This window comes from Zonotrichia leucophrys, chromosome 21 (assembly GCF_028769735.1).
Source record: "Zonotrichia leucophrys gambelii isolate GWCS_2022_RI chromosome 21, RI_Zleu_2.0, whole genome shotgun sequence".
Lineage (NCBI taxonomy): Eukaryota > Metazoa > Chordata > Aves > Passeriformes > Passerellidae > Zonotrichia > Zonotrichia leucophrys.
Window position 1 is genome coordinate 5,087,400 of NC_088190.1, and position 19,059 is coordinate 5,106,458.

General features: G+C 44.4%; 2 protein-coding genes across 3 annotated transcripts in view; one reads left to right on the forward strand and one right to left on the reverse strand.

Annotated features, from left to right (window-relative positions):
• Positions 1-3,209: 3,209 nt before the first annotated feature.
• Positions 3,210-6,931, reverse strand: UBIAD1 (UbiA prenyltransferase domain containing 1). 2 transcript variants are annotated; one of them, XM_064730733.1, is made up of 3 exons: positions 6,829-6,931; positions 6,117-6,663; positions 3,210-4,825 (listed from the first exon to the last, which is right to left on the reverse strand). In XM_064730733.1, exons 1-3 carry the CDS (start codon positions 6,916-6,918, stop codon positions 4,338-4,340), a joined length of 1,125 nt encoding a protein of 374 aa, XP_064586803.1. In that variant the 5' UTR covers positions 6,919-6,931; the 3' UTR covers positions 3,210-4,337. The 2 variants fall into 2 exon arrangements, with proteins under 2 accessions (XP_064586803.1, XP_064586804.1); XM_064730734.1 differs by lacking the exon at positions 6,829-6,931 and adding an exon at positions 6,761-6,775.
• A 1,011-nt stretch (positions 6,932-7,942) lies between these two features.
• Positions 7,943-19,059, forward strand: part of MTOR (mechanistic target of rapamycin kinase) — a 73,547-nt gene continuing 62,430 nt past the window's right edge. Inside the window, exons 1-13 of the mRNA XM_064730460.1 lie at positions 7,943-8,014; positions 9,042-9,205; positions 9,567-9,675; positions 10,940-11,172; positions 11,510-11,710; positions 12,391-12,525; positions 13,325-13,600; positions 13,920-14,028; positions 14,810-14,996; positions 15,192-15,320; positions 16,122-16,366; positions 17,132-17,347; positions 18,512-18,717. Of these exons, the coding sequence (XP_064586530.1) occupies positions 9,086-9,205; positions 9,567-9,675; positions 10,940-11,172; positions 11,510-11,710; positions 12,391-12,525; positions 13,325-13,600; positions 13,920-14,028; positions 14,810-14,996; positions 15,192-15,320; positions 16,122-16,366; positions 17,132-17,347; positions 18,512-18,717 (2,166 nt within the window). The 5' untranslated portion in view covers positions 7,943-8,014; positions 9,042-9,085. The remainder of the gene's footprint in view (positions 8,015-9,041; positions 9,206-9,566; positions 9,676-10,939; positions 11,173-11,509; positions 11,711-12,390; positions 12,526-13,324; positions 13,601-13,919; positions 14,029-14,809; positions 14,997-15,191; positions 15,321-16,121; positions 16,367-17,131; positions 17,348-18,511; positions 18,718-19,059) is intronic.

Sequence of the window (19,059 nt, forward strand, 5' to 3'; positions counted from 1 at the left end):
AGCACACTGTGCCACTGGCCAAGGCAGAAAAATTTCAAACCATGATTTAAGCTCATTTATGACACACATGGGGGAGGCATTATGCTGTCACAGTTGTGTGGAGCAGTGACCATAGCATAAAAACTGGCAGAACATACTGGTGAGGATGAAAAAAATTCATCTTTATTCAAGGTATTAAAGTTCAGCTGAAACCTCCTCACAAATACTGAACAGCACATGGCACAGAAAACTGCATCAGAGAGAATTCTGCACATTGATTAATATACCAGAATTATTCTAAGCCTGCCATTAGTAGGAAATGATCACTGCTACAGAACTGTTTGCCTTGGGATAGGGAAGGACAGGACTATGTGATTCATAAAAGGACTTTCACACAAAAAAAAAAGTATGATTTTTCAGGCACTTCCACTATAAACATGGCAGATTGTCCTAGATTGCAAGGAAATGTGTATTCTATTTGCCATCTGTTAGAGGTGGGGCAGTTATCTTCTGTTAGTTGGGCAGTTTTCCTTATTTCTTCCACAAACCAATCCTCCCTCTGGGGAGACATCTGCTGATAAAGCTATTGAATGTCACTGCATGGTTGATAAGAACTGCAGCATCCCATTGGGAGATGTGAGCCCAGAGGGAGGAGCCAAGCATTCCTACCTGGATATAATCTGGAGATTCTGGAACACCAGCACAGCTTCTCCACTGGATTCCCCAGAGGAGCAGCAGCTGCCTCTGCCCCTGGACCTTCAGAGGCAGAGACTGCACCTTTCTCCAGGATCCTGCTCCAGCAGAACCAGCCCTGACACTGCAGGAGGGCTGAGCCACAATTCCAATGGGACTGCTGCCAACAGCCTGACCCACAGGGTGTCAGGTTGGGTTCTGACTCTGGCAGTGTTGTTTTGTTTTACTGCATTGTTTATTTTATCCTTTTATTTTCTTCCCTAATAAAGAACTGTTATTCCTGCTTCTATATCTTTGCCTGAGAGCCCCTTAATTTAAAATTTATAGCAATTCAGAGGGGGTTTACATTTTCCATTTTAGGGGAGGCTCCTGCCTTCCTCAGCATACACCTGTCTTTCCAAACCAAGACACAGATGAAGACCTTCTTTCTTTTGTGACCATGTTTTAATCCATGTGCAAAAATACAACTTGAGTAATATAAAAGAATCAAACATAGCATAATTAACTGAGTCATTAACATTCAGACAGTTTATTGGGTAAGAAGAAAGGCCAGGAGTGCTTTAGAACACATTAACAGATGGGCTACAGATCAGTTCATCTACCAGTGCACATTCATCACACTTCAATACAGCTCATCAAGAGTGACCTGAAAGAAGTTTCTAAAGTTTATATTCAGGGAAAGTAGCATGGGACAGGGAAAAGTGGGGTAGGGGAAGAGACCCAGCATCTTCATCACAAAACAAGCCAATAAATGAACCTCTCTTACCACTCAGTGATTATATGTGAAGATTATTTTGGCCTAATGACATTGGTTAAGTCACCCTTTATGTTAGTTTGTATCTAAAATGTTTTCTAGTACTAACAAGCCTTTTGGAAAGCACAGAGATAAAACTTTTTACTTTTACTTTCAAAGCTCTTTATGACAACGATGTCAGCTCAGCTACCCTGTAAGTTAGGCAAAGATTAGCTGTTTTCTGAGACACAGAGAAGTTAAATGACTTCATCAAAACCATGGTGAAGAATGTGTCAGTTATTACTAATATCCTCAAGAACCTGGAATGATACTGTTTTCAAAGAGAGGGAATTGGAGGCAACCAGCATCTGCTAGTAAGAAATTGCCAAATTTTCATCTCAGTTTTACTATTAAAATACTTTTAATTCCCTCTACCTCAGAAAGTGTTCCACACATATATTTCTGTAATAATGAGCTGTTTCATCTTAGTAACAAAAAGCACTGGTCCTTTCTAGCCCTAAGTAGACATCCTACTAGTCAAGATAGGTAGTCAAGATACAGTAAGAGTTACATACTCCAATGATCTTCCCATTATTACAGTTATCAAAGACACAAGCCAAGTTACTTTAAGGAATTTAGCTGGAGTACGCTAGTTTTTGTAAAAAAAAGTAGAGAAAAGATAACTAACCATTCTTTGAAATGGAACGCTGTTAAAAACCAAGTTATCCTAAAATGAAGCACACAGCTGCTACAAAGGGCAGGATTAACCCAATAAACTTGAATATCCCCAATTGCAAGGTTAACAGATTTGTCAGCTCAGCCCTTACTTATCCCTAGAAAAGCTTTTGGTTTGCAGAAATGTGAAATGGACATTGGAGCTAATTCTTCATTCTGTAGGTCCACAAAGAAGCAACAGTAGAAACTGTTGTGTATACCTGCATTGAATAGTTTCCAAAACCTTCTGGATATCTCCCTCCATCTGAGCTGAACTCTTGCATTTTCTCCTTTTTTTTAATCCTAACAAGTATTTTGCTGTAGCAAGCAGCTGCTGAAGTGCATCTCTTCCTGTCCAGTGCCTAGCCAGATTAGAGAGATTATCTGCCCATTTTAATAAATAAAAGATGAAAGTGTGGCTCATTAAATGAGCCTGCAAAGACTCCTCCCCATTAACTTCAGCTCAGGTATAACTGCTGGGTAACACTGGGTAACATGAAGCCATAAAATGAATCTCTAAATAGCTGTGCCATGCAATCTGGTACCATCAACTCAGCTTTACAGCTGCCAGTACAACCCACTGATGGCACACTTGGCTCTTTCAGATTTACACCACGAGGGCATAACTTACCTGTGACAGATCCATGTGAGTTTATTGCTGCTTTATGGCTCCTGTGTAAAAGATTCACACAGTTGTTCAAAAGCAAGGCTGTGACTGGCACCAGGAGCTCTAGTTCAACACCTGGGTCAATCCCTCTGAGCTTATCACAGCTCCTGCAAAGAAGCTTTTCAGGAAAATCTGTGCACAGGTACTAAATAATACAGAAGAGAATTCAGTTGCCACTAAGTAATATGGTGTGGATCAAATCCAGCTTTGCACTGGAAGGCACATATTTTCCCCATTGTGTTTGGCATGTTTTTCACACAGCTGCTGAAACAATCAGCTCTGCAAAGGGACACATGAACAGCAAGTGGCAAGAGCTGCAGGAGAAAACAAAGCAATGCTGTAAGGTACAGAGTGGGGAACTTCCCTTCAAACATCACTTAACTGTGATTCAGTGACACAAACTCTGGACTCCATTAGGAAAAATCTTATTAACAAAATTGGTTTATTCCAGTTTCCAGTCCTAATTTTTATGCAGAGCCAATGCAATAATCCAGATTTGTTTTTTCTAACAATATATCTTTCTTCTTTGGTGAACCAGGCTTCTTATAACAAGACTATGAATAATACTCTAAATAAACAGAGAAAAACAAATTGGAAAAAAAAAAGCTATTTTAACATCAGGAATTTGTTTTCCACCTATGTATCCATTAATCCATAGCTATTCAGAGAAATTTGGCACTCTGTCAGCTTCTCCTAACTCAAAACTTGCCATTTCAGAAAGTAAATTCTAAGCAAATACAAAAATGGAAACCATTTGGTTTTGTACCCATTAAGGGCTTTCCAGTTGCATGGCTTGCATTTACAGCTTCAGCTTTTGTAGCACAATACAGATTTATTGGTTTTGGCCTAAAGTTTGTGCAGTGGGCTATTTGTGCTCCATTTTAGCACTACAACCCACAGAGATTTATAACTTTGACATTTCTAGACTGTATGGGACAAGCAGAAGCAATACTTCATTAATCAGTATCTAGTGCATTTCAGGGGGTTTGGAAATAAAAGCTCAAAATTTGGCTAGGAAAAGCAAAACAAAACTTAAAACACACTACAGATAAGGATGAGATACACTTACAAGAGAGTGAATTAATGGCACCTACATTGTGATACTAAACATTTGGCAGTGTTTTCTGATTCCCATATGGGAGCCACTGGGCTCCTTCACCACTATAAAAAAACAAAGTGATAAGAGGAATCATTGTGCTTGTGAAGTGAATGGGGAGTGTGATTTGAGGCTCTATCTTTCATTGAACTGACAGGGACAAAGTCAGGTGGCAAAAGGATGAGGTTCTTTAAACATTTCCTTGACCTTATGTCACCTTGTTCCTCACAGCAAAACCACACAGTTCTCCCCTTCTGCAGAACTGATAAATCACTTTTTTGACAGTATAAGCTGTGTTGTATAAGCTATCCAAGACCAGAATTCATAACATTCACTACCAACAGTTCAAGGTGGTCTTTCCATTCTTCTCACAGTCCATAATGAGCCATTTATTCAGAACATCCATGTTAATTGGCATGAAGAGTGAATTATGAAGCCTGACCCTACAGCTCTTTTCACAGTTTGGGCAGAGCACCAGCTGGTGCCAATGTAATGCCAAAAACATAGAAAAGGCCCAGCAGCAGATTGAGTTTGGCTGTCCTCTGAGGAATTTTGTTGAAGTTCTGGCTGCGGAACTGTCTCTCCAGTGAGAATGCCATGGGGATGGTGAGCAGGGGCAGCGCCATGCTGATGGTGTACCGTGTGGCCAGCACACAGAAAATCAGGTAGGGCAGGAAGAGCAGCACAGTGTAGAGCATGTAGGAGAAGGTGGGGCCGATGAGGATGGCCAGGGTGACAATGCCAGCCTGCCGGTCTGACTCCATGTCCCGGGTGTTGTTGCTGTGCAGGATGGCCTCGGTGCTGAGGGCCAGGGGGACAGCGTAGAGCAGCGGGGTCAGGGACAGGTAACCAACCTGCACTGCATGGGCAAACTCCACAGCCAGGGGCCCAAAGGTGATCAGGATCACCACATCACCAAGGGCTACGTATTTAAATCCAATTCCTGTGGCAAGACACAAGAATAAAATCAAGCATTGTTAAATAATTCAAATGACAGAAGAGAACGGAGACATGACAGTTCAGCCTTTCCCATAGGAATACTACAAAACAACCAAAGCACATGTAGCTATGGACAAGAAACATGTTATTTCTAAGCTTAGAATTTCTCCAGACAAACAATGTAACAAAAACTGAGGGCCCCTGTGGCATTCACATTCTCTGAAACAATCCCTTTGCCCAGGATTTTTCTCCTGGGAAGCTGAGAAGCCTCAATCCTTATTTCATTTCTTCTCCTGTGTGGAATGTGTTTGGAGATTGTTTACCCACAGGTGATTGTTCCATTGGATTTTGGTGTGAGTTGTTTTCACTCTTTGGCCCATTACAGCCAAGCTGTGTCAGGACTCTGGAAGGAGTCACAAATTTTCATTATTATCTTTTTAGCATTCAGTAAGTATTGTTATTTAGGAAAAACCTTAAAGTATCCTTTCTGTATTCTTAGTATAATATAGTATTATAAAATAATAAATTGTCCTTCTGAGAACATGGAATCAGATTCATCATTCCTGCCTTCATCTGGATTTCCCAGCAAATAGGCCAGATTTTAGCACCCACCTAGAAATACCTGTCTCTGCAGAAACCTACAGAAATAAGGTACTTTTCAGTGTGATCATGCATACTAGAACTTGATCCTGAAGAAATACAGAAAATGCTCAGAATGGAATGCAAGACTGGCAAGATGCTTTCAGGGAAATGCACATATCTGAAAGTCTGACAGTTAGAAACTAAGTTGCTTTTTCTTCTCCTACTAATGATGTTTGTATCTATCCAACACAGGAAGACACTAAAATATCCTTGTCTTATTAAGAAATATCACAAGCTGTACTATAAAGCATTCACAGCGAAGCTCCATCTAAAGAATAACAATGAAACATTCCAAAACAAAGTAACATTCCCACCAAAGGAAAGAAAATGTGCCATTAGCTACACTGCTAAAGGATATGAGATAAACTTGACAGAAAGATTCAGCAAGAGTTCTGGTAAGTATCTAAAGCCATACATGTAAACAATAATGCCTCAACAGCACTATGCAACTGAAGATCTTGGTATGACTCTTCCCACAACATTCAATTGTAAAGAACACAAGTTTACATACCAGTGCTTCAGGAAATATCACAAATATTTTATTGCAGTGAAACTAGATAGAATCAGGTGTGTCTTCTAGAAACCTCTTGACAATTCAGCTGATTCTATCACTTCTACATTCAGATTCACAAGAAACGGGGTGCAGCACTCACCTCCGGTATAAAGGAAGGAGCTGGAAAGCCCTCCAAAGTAAATCAGGGCCAGGTGCTCCAGCTTGAGCGTCGAGACCGCGTAGAGCCCAGCAGCGCAGATACAGCCCACGGTGTAGAGAAAGACTCCAAACCGCACTACATCCTGCGGCTCCAAAATCTGGTCCACCAACGTCCTGTCATCACTCTTCTTGTGATCGATGCCTTTGGAAAAGTCATAGTAGGTATTCACCAAGTTACCGGCCCCGTGCACGGCCAGCACGGTCACGGCGCTTCCCAGCAGCAGCCCCGGGTCCAGCGCTCCCTCAGCCCGGTACGCCAGGGCGCTGCCCAGCGCCACGGGGGTGAGCGAGGCGCTGAAGCTCCACGGCCGGAGCGCCAGCACATAGGCCGCGCACTTGTGTCTCCAGCTGCCGCCGGCGGCCCCGTCCGCGCCCGCCAAGGCCGCGCCGCCGCTCTCGCTCCCGCGCGGGCTCTCGGCGCTGATACTGATCTTCTGCACCAGCTCTGCTGGTCCCATGCTCGCCCCGCCGTCTCGCAGCAGCAGCACCTGGAAGGGGAAGGGCCGCGCGTTAGCGGGGCCCGGGGGGAGCGGGGGGCGCCGCCGCTATGGCGGCCTGAGAGAGACGCCAGGGCGCCGCCATTACCCGCCCTGCGAGACCGCCAGCCCGCCCGGCCCCGCAACCCCCGCGGCCGTGTGCGAAGAGTTCCGCACCTGCCGGCACCTCTCGGTGTAGAAATTAAAAGTAAAATGAAGCGGCGGCGAGGAGGTGACCCCGCAGCACGCGGCAGCACCACGATTCATGTCAGAGCCGCCACGGAGCACCCGAAGCCTGGCGCAGACACAGCCGCCGCCGTGGCTGCTGTCAGGGGCACGGCCGGACACATTTCAGCGGAGCACACCGGGCACGGCGGCCACTTGCTCCCTGTGCGCATGCGCAGGGCTCACACCGTAGCATGGCTTCTGCTGGAAAGGACCTTAAAGCCTTAAAGCTCCTCTCGTGTCAGCCCCTCCCGTAGGCAGGAGCACCTTCCGCTGGCTCAGGCTGCTCCTACATGGCCTTGGACACTTCCATGGATGGGGCAGCCACAGCTTCTCTGGGCAACTTATGCCAGGATCTCCCCAAACATTTTCCTACATTTCTTCTCTTCTAGTCTGAACCCATTCCCCCTTGTTCCTTGTTAAGAGTCCCTCCTTGTATACCCCTCCAGATACTGAAAGGCTGCTCTGAGATCTCCACACAACCTTCTCTCCTTCCACAACAGCACCACACAGCTCGGTGTCACTTGCTGAGGGAGCCTCAATCCCATTGTCGCCGACAAAGCTGGCGAATACTATCAGCCCCAGTACCACCCCTGAGGGACACCGCTCGTCCCTGGTCTAGATGCGGACAATGCGCCGCTGACCGCAACTCTTTACGTGCGGCTATCCAGCCAGTTCTTTATCCAACGAGTGGTCTATCCATCAAGTCAATGTCTCTCGGGTTTAGAGACCGGGATGTCAGGCGGAACAGTGCCAAGCTCGAGCAGATGATGCCGCTTGCTCTACCCTATACCCATGCTGCAGCCCGGCCATAGCCGGCACTTCACGGAAGGGCGGAAGCCGGCATCGGGAGGGCGGGCCTACTGAGTAAACCCAGCCATTATATTGGTCAGATACGCTGCCACTCAGCCACTACTGCCTTGATGATTGGTCAAAACCCGACTGTCCTTGCGGTTCCTTGGGGAAGGGGCGGAGCTTCCAGCGCTTCTTCCCCCTTTCCCTTTTCCTATTGGTCAGATGTGATGCCGATCACTGCATTCCCGGGATCCTATTGGCCAGCCGCGGCTCGCCGGCGCTGCAGGCGCGGCGGCGGGGCAGGCACGGGGCCCGGGGCCCGGAGTAGGGGAGGCGGCGGCGGGTGAGTGAGGGCGGCGGTGCCTCTCATCATCATCGGCTCCCCTTCCCCTCACCTCCCGCTCCCCGCCCTGCCCGAGCTCCCGGCCGCGCGGCCGTGCCCGCCTTGCCCCGCCTCACCCCTCCCTTACGCTCGGCCTGCGGGGTTCCCCCCGCACTCGGGCCTGCCGCGTCCCGCCCGCTGCGCTCTGTGGCCCTGGGGGACTCCCAGGAACTGCCCCGGGCTGGGTTAATGGGCACCAGCGATCCCCCAGCTGCTCTTTGATCCGGGGAGCCTCTGCTGGGCTCCTGCCAGCAGCCAGCTCGCCCATGGTCCCGCTGGATGGCTGTGATCGTGTGTGGAGTATTTGGGGAGAAGCAGTTGAAGTTCTGGTGTTAGTGCTTGGTTTGGTTTTACATAATCTGAATATCGGGGAGAAAGGGGGGAGCGTCAAGCATCTGAAATGTTTTTGACATAAAGAAAGGCTGCTGAGAAAGTTTGTTTATGTGTTATGCTAGGAAACCCCGTGTTGCAATGATTGGCGTTGCTATAACTGGACTTCCCATCTCTAAATATCTGCTGGAGGATGTAACACTTGCCAGTGCTGAGCCTTCCTGGTGTTGGTGTCACACTGAGGTTTCTGTGAAGAAACTTGGATGGAAGTGTTCAGGGAGGGCATATGATAGTGATGTAATCCTGGGAATGGTTGTGCTTACTTATTATAGGTGATTACAAACCCTAATTTCACCCTGCTGGTTTTCAACTGTTGCATTACCCTTGATTTAGGATTAAATCACCCTAGGGGACCTGGCCTACTGTGATGTATTTTGGTATTTGAGGAGCTAGAGAGCAAATAGGCTGGGAGTTATGATATGGGATGATACAGTTTTATCATGGAGTGTAATGCCTAAGGAATACAGTCACTACTTTTAATTTTATGGTTACCAACACAGCATCTTTATGGGTATTTTGGGAACAGTCAGGACGGACAGCCTTAAGAAAGAAGCTCAGAGATTTCAATTCAAGCAGTAAGAAACGTGTCTCTCTGAAGAATTTACAGGCCTTGATGCCCCTGAGCCCCAGCACAGTGCCACCATGTCGGGTACTGTGTCCATCCTCCAACAATTTGCCAATGGCTTGAAGAGTCGCAGCGAGGAGACGAGGGCCAAAGCTGCCAAGGACCTGCAGCATTATGTCACCATGGAGCTGCGTGAGGTGGGTGCTGCGAGTGGAATTATTTATCCCTGTGTAGAGGAATGGGCTGGGTGCCTTGGAAATGGAGATTTTTGGAATATGGAAGCTGCTCTTAGGGAGGAGAGGGGCACACAGAGAGCTTATCTCTGCCCCCTGGCATGGAGGAGAGGTGAGCAAGTTGGTGGCACAAAAGGTGTACCAGAATAACTAAACTTGCTGCATATAGGTCACAAATAAGAGAAACTATTTTGAGCTTGTAATGTATGGTTAATTTAATTTCTTTCTGTTTAAGTGGCATAAGAAGCATTGTCTTTATGGAGGTTTTGGAGCAGGAGGGAGGGAGAGAGTGCTGAAAGCTGATTTGAACTTTTTGCTTTTGCAGATGAGTCAGGAAGAATCTACCAGGTTTTATGATCAGCTGAACCATCACATATTTGAGCTGGTCTCTAGCTCTGATGCAAATGAAAGGAAGGGTGGCATTCTGGCTATAGGTAAGTGAAAATGCATGATGCTTCTGCTGAGTTTTCTCTTCATGCAGCTACTTTTAGGGACAGATTTTCAAAAGGAATGAGCTTTTATGGCTGGGGCCTGATGTCTGACAGCTCAGGATACTGGGTGTGTTCTGGTTGCTGGCTCTGAAAATCTGTGTGAAGTGTCAGCATGGGAGCTACTGAGAGTGGCTGAGAACCTGGTACTTAATGGGCCCTGAGCTCTTCTGGGAGCATCAAATGTGAATGCTGAGCACATGGAAATTCTGTTCTGGAGCTCAGCTGAGAGCACCTTGTGCTGCCCCTTTATATGTTTCAGGGCAGGCTGACTTTCTCAACTCTCTTCCATCTGGAGAGATTCTTGTTATTTAAATTTGCCTGGCTCCATAACAGCAACTTCCATCCCCAAGAGGGGCTCAGAGAGCTTCTGCTTTGATTCTGATCAGCCTCTCCATGAGTGGCTCTGGCTGTGTGCTCTGAGATTGCAGAGCTGCCTGAATCCCCACTCTTGGGGAAGTCAGCTTGCAGAAATACTTTGGAAGCAGCCTGTATTGTAGCAGTTACTTCTTAAATAGCCAAAGAGCTCTTTATGGTTTAGGCTCATAGACATAAAAATCATCCAGTCCCAATGTGTCTGAAGGCAGTGTAAATCCCTTAGAGAAATCTTTATTGATAACATCAGGTCTTAAGCTGACAGTATCACATTCAAGTTGTTTTGTGAATTTAGTGAAAGGTGCCAGCTTGGCAACCCTGGACACTTTATCTACAAAACAAGCACAGCCCAGGCACTGGCAATGAAAGCTTCTGCCATGCTGGTGTGTGATGAATTGCCTCCACCCTGTCCAGGAGAGACAGTCTCTGGGACTGAGGAACAGAGCATTTCCTTGGGCTGTTCAGTCTTTGACTTTTCTTGTGAGGTGGACTTGCTACAGCAGTTGCATGCAGATGGATGTCTTTTTATCAGGAATGAGTCTGTGATCCCAGGGTGAATTATTTTTTTCCTCTTCTAAAACTAAAAATTGTGAAATTTATGAGGCTACCAGATGCATTTTTCCACTCATTTAAAAAGTTCACGTTTTTACGAATGGTGGCCCTTTCCTGTGCTTGATTTTTTTATTTTTTGTGCGGATTTGTAATTTAGGGGGGCTTAATGGGAATCTTTAAGGAATACTAGCAGTCATCCAGGGATTACCCACTGTCTGCCTCAGTGACTCTTGGGGAGAACTGCAGCACATGCAAACTGCAGCGTTGCTCCCTTTCTCTGCAGCGAGTCTTATCGGTGTTGAAGGAGGTAATGCCACCCGTATCGGCAGGTTTGCCAACTACCTGAGGAACCTGCTGCCATCCAATGACCCTGTGGTGATGGAGATGGCTTCCAAGGCTATTGGGAGGCTTGCAATGGCTGGTGACACCTTCACAGCTGAGTATGTGGAGTTTGAGGTGAAACGAGCTCTGGAGTGGCTGGGAGCTGACAGGAATGAAGGCCGTAGACATGCAGCTGTAAGTGATGCCTTTTTTGTTGTCATCAAATAGTTGGGATTAGTGAACAGTGGTAGGAAACACACAGAGAAATCTGCAGAAAAGCTTTGGTCAGGGTGGGAATGGTTGCCAATCCATGTTTGAGAATCTGTAATGCCCTCATGGCAGACAGAGTGCTGCTTCATTGCTTCTCCATTAACCCAGTGACTAATGAAGAGCATGACACTGTTATGTCAGAGTGTGGGGATGGAAAAGCTCACAGACATTTTCAGTCTAAACAAATGGTACTGCACTGTAAAAGTTATGAGGTTTGTGTGCTCATCTTTCAGATTGTTACTGTTTCCCTCCCCCTGTGCAGGTCCTTGTCCTGCGGGAGCTGGCCATCAGCGTGCCCACCTTCTTCTTCCAGCAAGTGCAGCCATTCTTTGACAATATCTTTGTGGCTGTGTGGGATCCCAAGCAGGCCATCCGAGAGGGAGCTGTCTCTGCCTTAAGAGCCTGCCTTATCCTCACCACACAACGGGAGCCAAAAGAGATGCAGAAACCCCAGTGGTACAGAGTAAGAAAATAACTTGGTTTTCAAGCAGCCCCTTGTTGAAGTGCCAGTTTTCAGAAGAGCTGGCTAAGCTAAGAACCTGTCACCTTTATCAGTTAAAAAACTGCCTCTCCATGAAAGGGTTGAAAATATAATGGCTCCTTTAGCTTACTGCTGCAAAAATAAGCAAGATTTAACTCCTTCAAGATTACATCTGCACCTCATCTTCAGCTGTTGAACTTGACCTAGTTTTATAGCCATGCAATTATCTAGTGTCATCTCTTACTAGTAGAGGGTTTTATTAGTGTAGATAAAACATAAGTGTGAAAGATAAGAATTCTTTTGGCTGAACCTTTGCTGCCATTGTCACATGAATTCAAGCTTGGTGATATCAAGTAAGTTTTGGGCAGTGCAGTCAGATGTTATGAATTTGGATTTCTTGTAATCAAATAAGTGCTGCAGACAGTGATGAAGCTGATACTGTGGTGTTTGATTAGTGCTGCTGAAAATGCTCTGCAGCAGAATCCACAGCTTTTGGGTAAATCAGAATTTTATTGCATTATTCCTCTTTTATTACTCAGTTGAGGTTTGTGGCTACTCTTGGAAAATTCAGAATGTCACTAAATCCTGACTGGCAGTACTCCTTCATTTCCACAGACTTGGTTTCTGCATTGTCACTGAGATTTTATTTCTTTTCCCCCAAGCATACATATGAAGAGGCTGAGAAGGGCTTTGATGAGACTTTGGCCAAAGAGAAAGGAATGAATCGTGATGACAGAATCCACGGTGCCTTACTGATCCTCAATGAGCTAGTGAGAATCAGCAGTATGGAGGGAGAGGTGAGCAAAGGAGTGATTATGGACACTGATTGAGAGTGCATAGCAACTCTGCAGGCTGTGCAAATATCCCATAGTGTTGCAATGGGGTTGTTGGGTGGAAAAATCTGAGCATGGAGTCGAGCATTAAGGTGTGTTAGAGAAATAAAAGGGACAAGTTTGGGCTGAGGAGGTAATAAGCTCCAACAGAAAGTCTATTAACTTGATTAAATACAATGAAAAATATTTTTTGTATGGAATGAAGACTCTCTTGCATGTTAGATACTCAAAGATTTTTGCTGGATTTTACTCAGTTGATGTTTTACAGCCATTTGAGTGTTGATTATACAGGATGCTATTTAGGAGATTTGGGTAATGCTGTACTGAGAGTATGTGACCGTGTTCACAGGGGTCTCAGGTTGAGGGAAGAGATGAGGATCTGACTCCATGTTTCAGAAGGCTGATTTATTATTTTATTATATATATCATATTAAAACTATACTAAAAGAATAGAAGACAGGATTTCATCAGAAGGCTGGCTAAGAATAGAAAAGGAAATAATGATAACAAAGGTTTGTGGCTCGGACTCTGTCTGAGCCAGCTGACTGTGATTGGCCATTAATTAAAAACAACCAACATGGGCCAATCAAAGATCCACCTGTTGCATTCCACAGCAGCAGATAATCATTGTTTAAATTTTTACTTGAGGCCTCTCAGCTTCTCAGGAGGAAAAACCCTAAGGAAAGGATTTTTCATAAAAGATGTCTACAACAAGAGTATCTTAATTACTTTTTATTTTTTAACGTTTCTCTACTTTGTGCAGCGCCTTAGAGAGGAGATGGAGGAGATCACTCAGCAGCAGCTTGTGCATGACAAGTACTGCAAAGACCTGATGGGCTTCAGTACCAAGCCTCGCCACATCACTCCCTTCACAAGCTTCCAGTCTCTGCAGCCCTCTCAGTCAAATGCTTTGGCTGGGCTCCTGGGGTACAGTGCTCACCAAGGAATTATGGGCTTTGCAACCTCACCTGTCCCAGTAAAATCTACACTGGTAGAAAGTCGATGCTGCAGGGATCTGATGGAAGAGAAATTTGATCAAGTATGTGTTTGTTCTTCAGCTTGTCTCCCAATATTCTCAACATCTGTTCTCACAGAGGAATTGCACTCTGTGTTTTTACTTAGCAGGCAATACCAGCTAGTATTGAACTGAGCCTTCAAAACTCAATATTTACATGTATTGTGGCTTTGTCACTGCCTGTCTTGGAGCAAATGATTTATTCCCTTTGGAAGCAGTCTTGATTATCCTTTTCTTTGAGGGACTCTAAAGCCAAATGTCAGTAGAATGCCTAAAAGCACACAGGTAATAAACATTTGTGCATTACTGCCAATCCTTTAAAGCCTAATCTGTTTCCTTCCAGGTCTGCCAGTGGGTTCTCAAGTGCAGAACCAGCAAAAATTCTTTGATCCAGATGACAGTTCTCAATCTGCTCCCACGACTGGCTGCTTTCCGTCCCTCAGCATTCACAGGTGACAAGACAAATGCTTGGATGTTAGAAATATTGCTGAGTTTGGGCTGGAAGTTATCCAGATCTCTCTGGTCCAGATGAACTTGTGCAGTTGAACACCAAATGTGGTGCTTGTCTGATGAGCACATTCCTCTCAGGGAATGTTCTGCATAAGTGTGACTTGATAGCTGGTGCCAAAATGTTGCTCTGATGAAGAAATCTATTTTCAGAATTTGATGATCAATACCATAACACATAAAAACCTCCTTTTTCTGTTTTCTCCTCGATATGTCAGACTTAGAGGAGAATTCTCTCATGCTCTGACTCAGTATATGCCAAATACTATTAGAGTTCTCTTCCTTTTTCTCTGTTGCATGTGCTAGGAAATACCTGCCAGCTTTAAAGCAGTTCAGTTGATTTATCAAGCAAGTTTAGGAGAGTATCAGAGTTGGAGCCAAGTCACCAAGCTGCTCTTAGTTGGTTGTAACAGTTTTTGCCTTAATTATTCAAAATTTCCAATCAATCACTATGAAACCAAGATGCTTGGATCTTATATGTGTATAAAACCTGTTGCAGTGGGGGTGTTTTATAGCTCTTTTATTCTAGTGATTTTTCTTTTTAAAAACAAAGCCTTTTGTAGTATGAAATATTTATTACATGTTTGCCACTGATCATATCAGCAAATTTAATATTACTAGGTCTGTTTTCTAGTGTTACACTTGTAAAGATTTAGTTGGAAATGTTATGCAGCTGTATAAACCTAAATAAATTCTAATATCTGTATTGTTTTCTCTTGTGGGCAGCTGATCAGTATCTTCCAGACACCATGAATCATGTTCTGAGTTGTGTGAAGAAGGAGAAGGAGCGAACAGCAGCCTTCCAGGCCTTGGGTTTGCTTTCTGTGGCAGTGAGGTCTGAGTTTCAAGCTTACCTACCAAAAGTCCTTGAAATCATAAAAGCAGCTCTTCCCCCAAAGGACTTTGCCCACAAGTAAGTGTGTGAAAGTTAGAGGAAGAAATGGAAACACTTACTCTTTATATAATTTTTGTAATGTGTGATCAAATTCTTGTATTAAAATCAGAAGTGTTCCTGTAAGACTGATACCACAGAAGGAGGATGAGGAAAGATGAAAAATTGAAATATTGAAAAATAGCAGCTCCTTGTAATTTTGTGATTCTTTTCCAGGAGACAGAAGTCTGTGCAGGTTGATGCCACAGTCTTCACCTGCATTAGCATGCTGGCACGAGCCATGGGACCCAGTATCCAGCAGGACATCAAAGAGCTTTTGGAACCTATGCTGGCTGTGGGCCTGAGGTAAGCAAAAACTGGTTTGCTGTTAGCTGCAGGATGGCACTGTCAGCCATACAGAGTGAGATCTTCAAAGTTTTCAGATTGATGAGGAAGATTATTGCTTTTAAGTTGACATAAGTGATCTTTCAGAAGATCTCTATAGCTGTTTCAGAAGAAGTATGTTTGAACTGTTAATGTGTCTGTTATTTAAGAGAATTCATATCGCAGTAAAGAAATCTTCTTGTAGAACAGCTAGTCCAAAAGTATTCTCCTTTATTTTCCACTATTAAAACTCATTTGTCAGCAACCTGTGAAATTTTTGACAGCATCTGACAGCCAGCAGATTTCTGCCATAACAAACTGGCAGAGAAGGAGAGCTAAAGTGCTGAATATTTGCTCCTGGCTTCTTTCACCTTTGTAGCTGACAGTTCTTACTGGAGGAATTAATTAAGTTGTTAGTATGGAAGGTGTGGAGAAAGTTTTCAGGTAGCACAAAGCTGTTTAAATTATGTTGTCATCTGGAAGTGAATTTAGTTGCTTTTCTGTTTAAAAAATGTAACTGTAAGAAGTCATTTAGATTTGTAACAGTTTTCCAGCAGCACTGGCTGATGTAGTGCTGTGTGCAGCAGTCCTGGGACTTTGCTCACCCAGTTTATACAGGAAGGTCACCTCATGCCTTAGTTCACACACAGGACTCTGTGCTCTGCTGGCAGGTGTTGCTCTCATATGCAATCTCTGATTGGCAAAGGCATAAATAAACAAAAAGATGAAATATGCATGTCATAGTTCCTTTTCTAATGACTTTTGCTTGCTTCTTGCCCTCAGCCCTGCTCTGACAGCCGTGCTGTACGACTTGAGCCGTCAGATCCCACAGCTGAAGAAGGATATCCAGGATGGGCTGCTGAAAATGCTCTCTCTTGTTCTGATGCACAAACCTCTGAGACATCCAGGCATGCCAAAGGGCCTTGCCCACCAGCTGGCCTCCCCCAGTCTCACCAACATCCCAGAGGCCAGTGATGTGGGCAGCATCACCCTCGCCCTGCGCACGCTCGGCAGCTTTGAGTTTGAAGGTGAGATGTGTGACCAGCCAGGGGCTGTACAAATCACCAACAGGACAGGACTGCTGGGAACTGCCTTGAGCTGTTTTGTTTTCCAGCATCACTCTGATTCCATGGTTATGACAATGGGAAGATGCCAGCAGCTCACATCCCAGGCAGCAGACCAAGAACTTAATGTTACAACTCACTTTAAAAGTTTTTTGACCAATCACACAAAGCAAAAGCACATTGACAGTAGCTCCATCCAACCACTATAAGCACAGATACCTTTGGTTAAAAAAATGCTTGCTTATTTAGAATACAATACCTGCTTGTAAGCCTTAAAACACAATGCACAGAGCTCCATTGTTAAGCTTTAACCATCCTAATATCTCGCTGGATATTAGCGAGATATTGTCTTGCTAGAGATACATTACTGCAGCTTAAGGAGTTATTCTAGACAAACATTAATACACAGACCATGTTCTATTTGTTCTTACTTTTCTGCTTCTTACATAATTTTTCTGCTGAGCAATCTTATGGCTACTACTTAGCTCTAATCACAGTTCTGCTGTCTCTGAAGCCTGCCTTTTGCAGCTTTCCCAAAACCCCCTGATTTTATGGTGAAATAAGGAAGCAGGGGGCAAAGGCATATGGGAAAGAAACAACTGGAGCATTGGAGTAGAGTACAAATAGCAGAAAAATTCTGGGAGCATGTTCTTTAACCTCCTATTCTCTGGTAAAACTGATAACTGAGGTGTAAACCTGTGTTTTAACCAGCCATCTTCCTCTTTTCAGGCCACTCCCTGACTCAGTTCGTTCGGCATTGCGCGGATCACTTCCTGAACAGCGAGCACAAGGAGATCCGCATGGAGGCCGCCCGCACCTGCTCCCGCCTGCTCACGCCCTCCATCCACCTCATCAGTGGCCATGCCCACGTGGTCAGTCAGACAGCAGTGCAGGTCGTGGCTGATGTCCTCAGCAAGCTGCTTGTGGTTGGAATAACTGACCCAGGTTAGTGGGGGATTCAGAGAAAAGGGCTCTCCTACCACGTGTTAATTTTATCATTAAAAGGTGAGCAGGTGAGGATGTTACAAATACAAATAGAATTTGAACGTATTTGCCACTACACCTAATCTGTCACTCTTAGTAAATCAGAAAAAAAAGTCTCCCAATTTCTTTTTCCACATCTCGATTTTTGAGGTATTAATAGAAAACTAGCAAAAAATGCTCCAGATGTGCCCTTGGTAATCCTTTGGACTGAACAGAGCACTGAGACTCCTCTTGCTGCTGTTCTGGGTCACAGCCTTAAATTTTGTAGTTTGGGAGGGAATTGGTCCTTCTTGTTGAAACTTTGTACTTGAATTTTTTTGTAATAGAATTTGAACATATTTGCCACTAAACTTAATCTGTCACTCTTGGTAAATCAGAAAAAAAAGTCTCCCAATTTCTTTTTCCACATCTTGATTTTTGAGGTATTAATAGAACACTAGCAAAAAATGCTCCAGATGTGCCCTTGGTAATCCTTTGGACTGAACAGAGCACTGAGACTCCTTTTGCTGCTCTTCTGGGTCACAGCCTTAAATTTTGTAGTTTGGGAAGGAATTGGTCCTTCTTGTTCAAACTTTGTACTTGAATTTTTTTTGTAATAGAATTTGAACATATTTGCCACTAAACTTAATCTGTCACTCTTGGTAAATTAGAAAAAAAGTCTTCCATTTTCTTTCTCCACATTTTGATTTTTGAGGTATTAATAGAACACTAGCAAAAAATGCTCCAGATGTGCCCTTGGTAATCCTTTGAACTAAGCAGAGCACTGAGACTCCTTTTGCTGCTCTTCTGGGTCACAGCCTTAAATTTTGTAGTTTGGGAGGGAATTGGTCCTTCTTGTTGAAACTTTGTTCTTGATTTTTTTTGTTCTTTCAGTTGAACTCAGGTTGCCACATAGCATCCAAAAATGACACTTACAGGTGCAAGAGATTGGCACTGTGCTGACTTGGTTATTGGGGCATGTTGAGCAGCACAGAGATTTCTGGGCTGACCTGTCGTGGTTTTTGTGTGTGAAACACTGATATAGTGTCTTGCTCTGGGGAAGCTGTTGTGAAGAATTTTTGAGGAAAGGCAAAAAAAGTGACAAGAATTTAGTGCATTTAAAGAGAAATAAATGTGTTCTTGCAGACCCTGATATACGTTTCTGCGTCTTGGCTTCTCTGGATGAGCGGTTTGATGCTCACCTTGCCCAGGCTGAAAACCTGCAAGCTCTGTTTGTGGCCCTGAACGATCAAGTGTTTGAGATCCGAGAGCTGGCCATCTGCACTGTGGGGCGCCTGAGCAGCATGAACCCTGCCTTTGTCATGCCCTTCCTTAGAAAGATGTTAATCCAGGTGAGGAGGAGGAGGCATTCCTGCAGGGAAAACAGAGTATTGATGTTGAGACTAAGGTGGTGTTAAAGAACTGGGCTATAACTGCATGGAGAGTGGGGGGGAAGTAGTTATTGCCCAGCTTAGTGGGTTTGAGCAGATCTTTCTCATGATCAGTGGTTGGACTGAAGCTCTGTGGATGTATTAAAAGGGAAAGGAAGGATAGCAGTTGTTATTTCACCCCTGTCATCCTGCCAGAGTGCTTTCCATTTCTGTTGAGGAAGAATGTTGTGTGGTGCTTTTGGGTGAATGCTCTTTGTAAAGATTTTAAACAGATTTTAGGGCCATCACTTTTATGCTAATTAA

Coding starts and splice junctions, on each gene's coding strand:
- UBIAD1 (XM_064730733.1), bottom strand. CDS start 6,918: ATGAATCGTGGTGCTGCCGCGTGCTGCGGGGTCACCTCCTCGCCGCCG. Junction 6,664..6,828: donor ACACCGAGAGGTGCCGGCAG/GTGCGGAACTCT, acceptor TTCCCCTTCCAG/GTGCTGCTGCTGCGAGACGG. Junction 4,826..6,116: donor CTCCTTCCTTTATACCGGAG/GTGAGTGCTGCA, acceptor GTCTTGCCACAG/GAATTGGATTTAAATACGTA.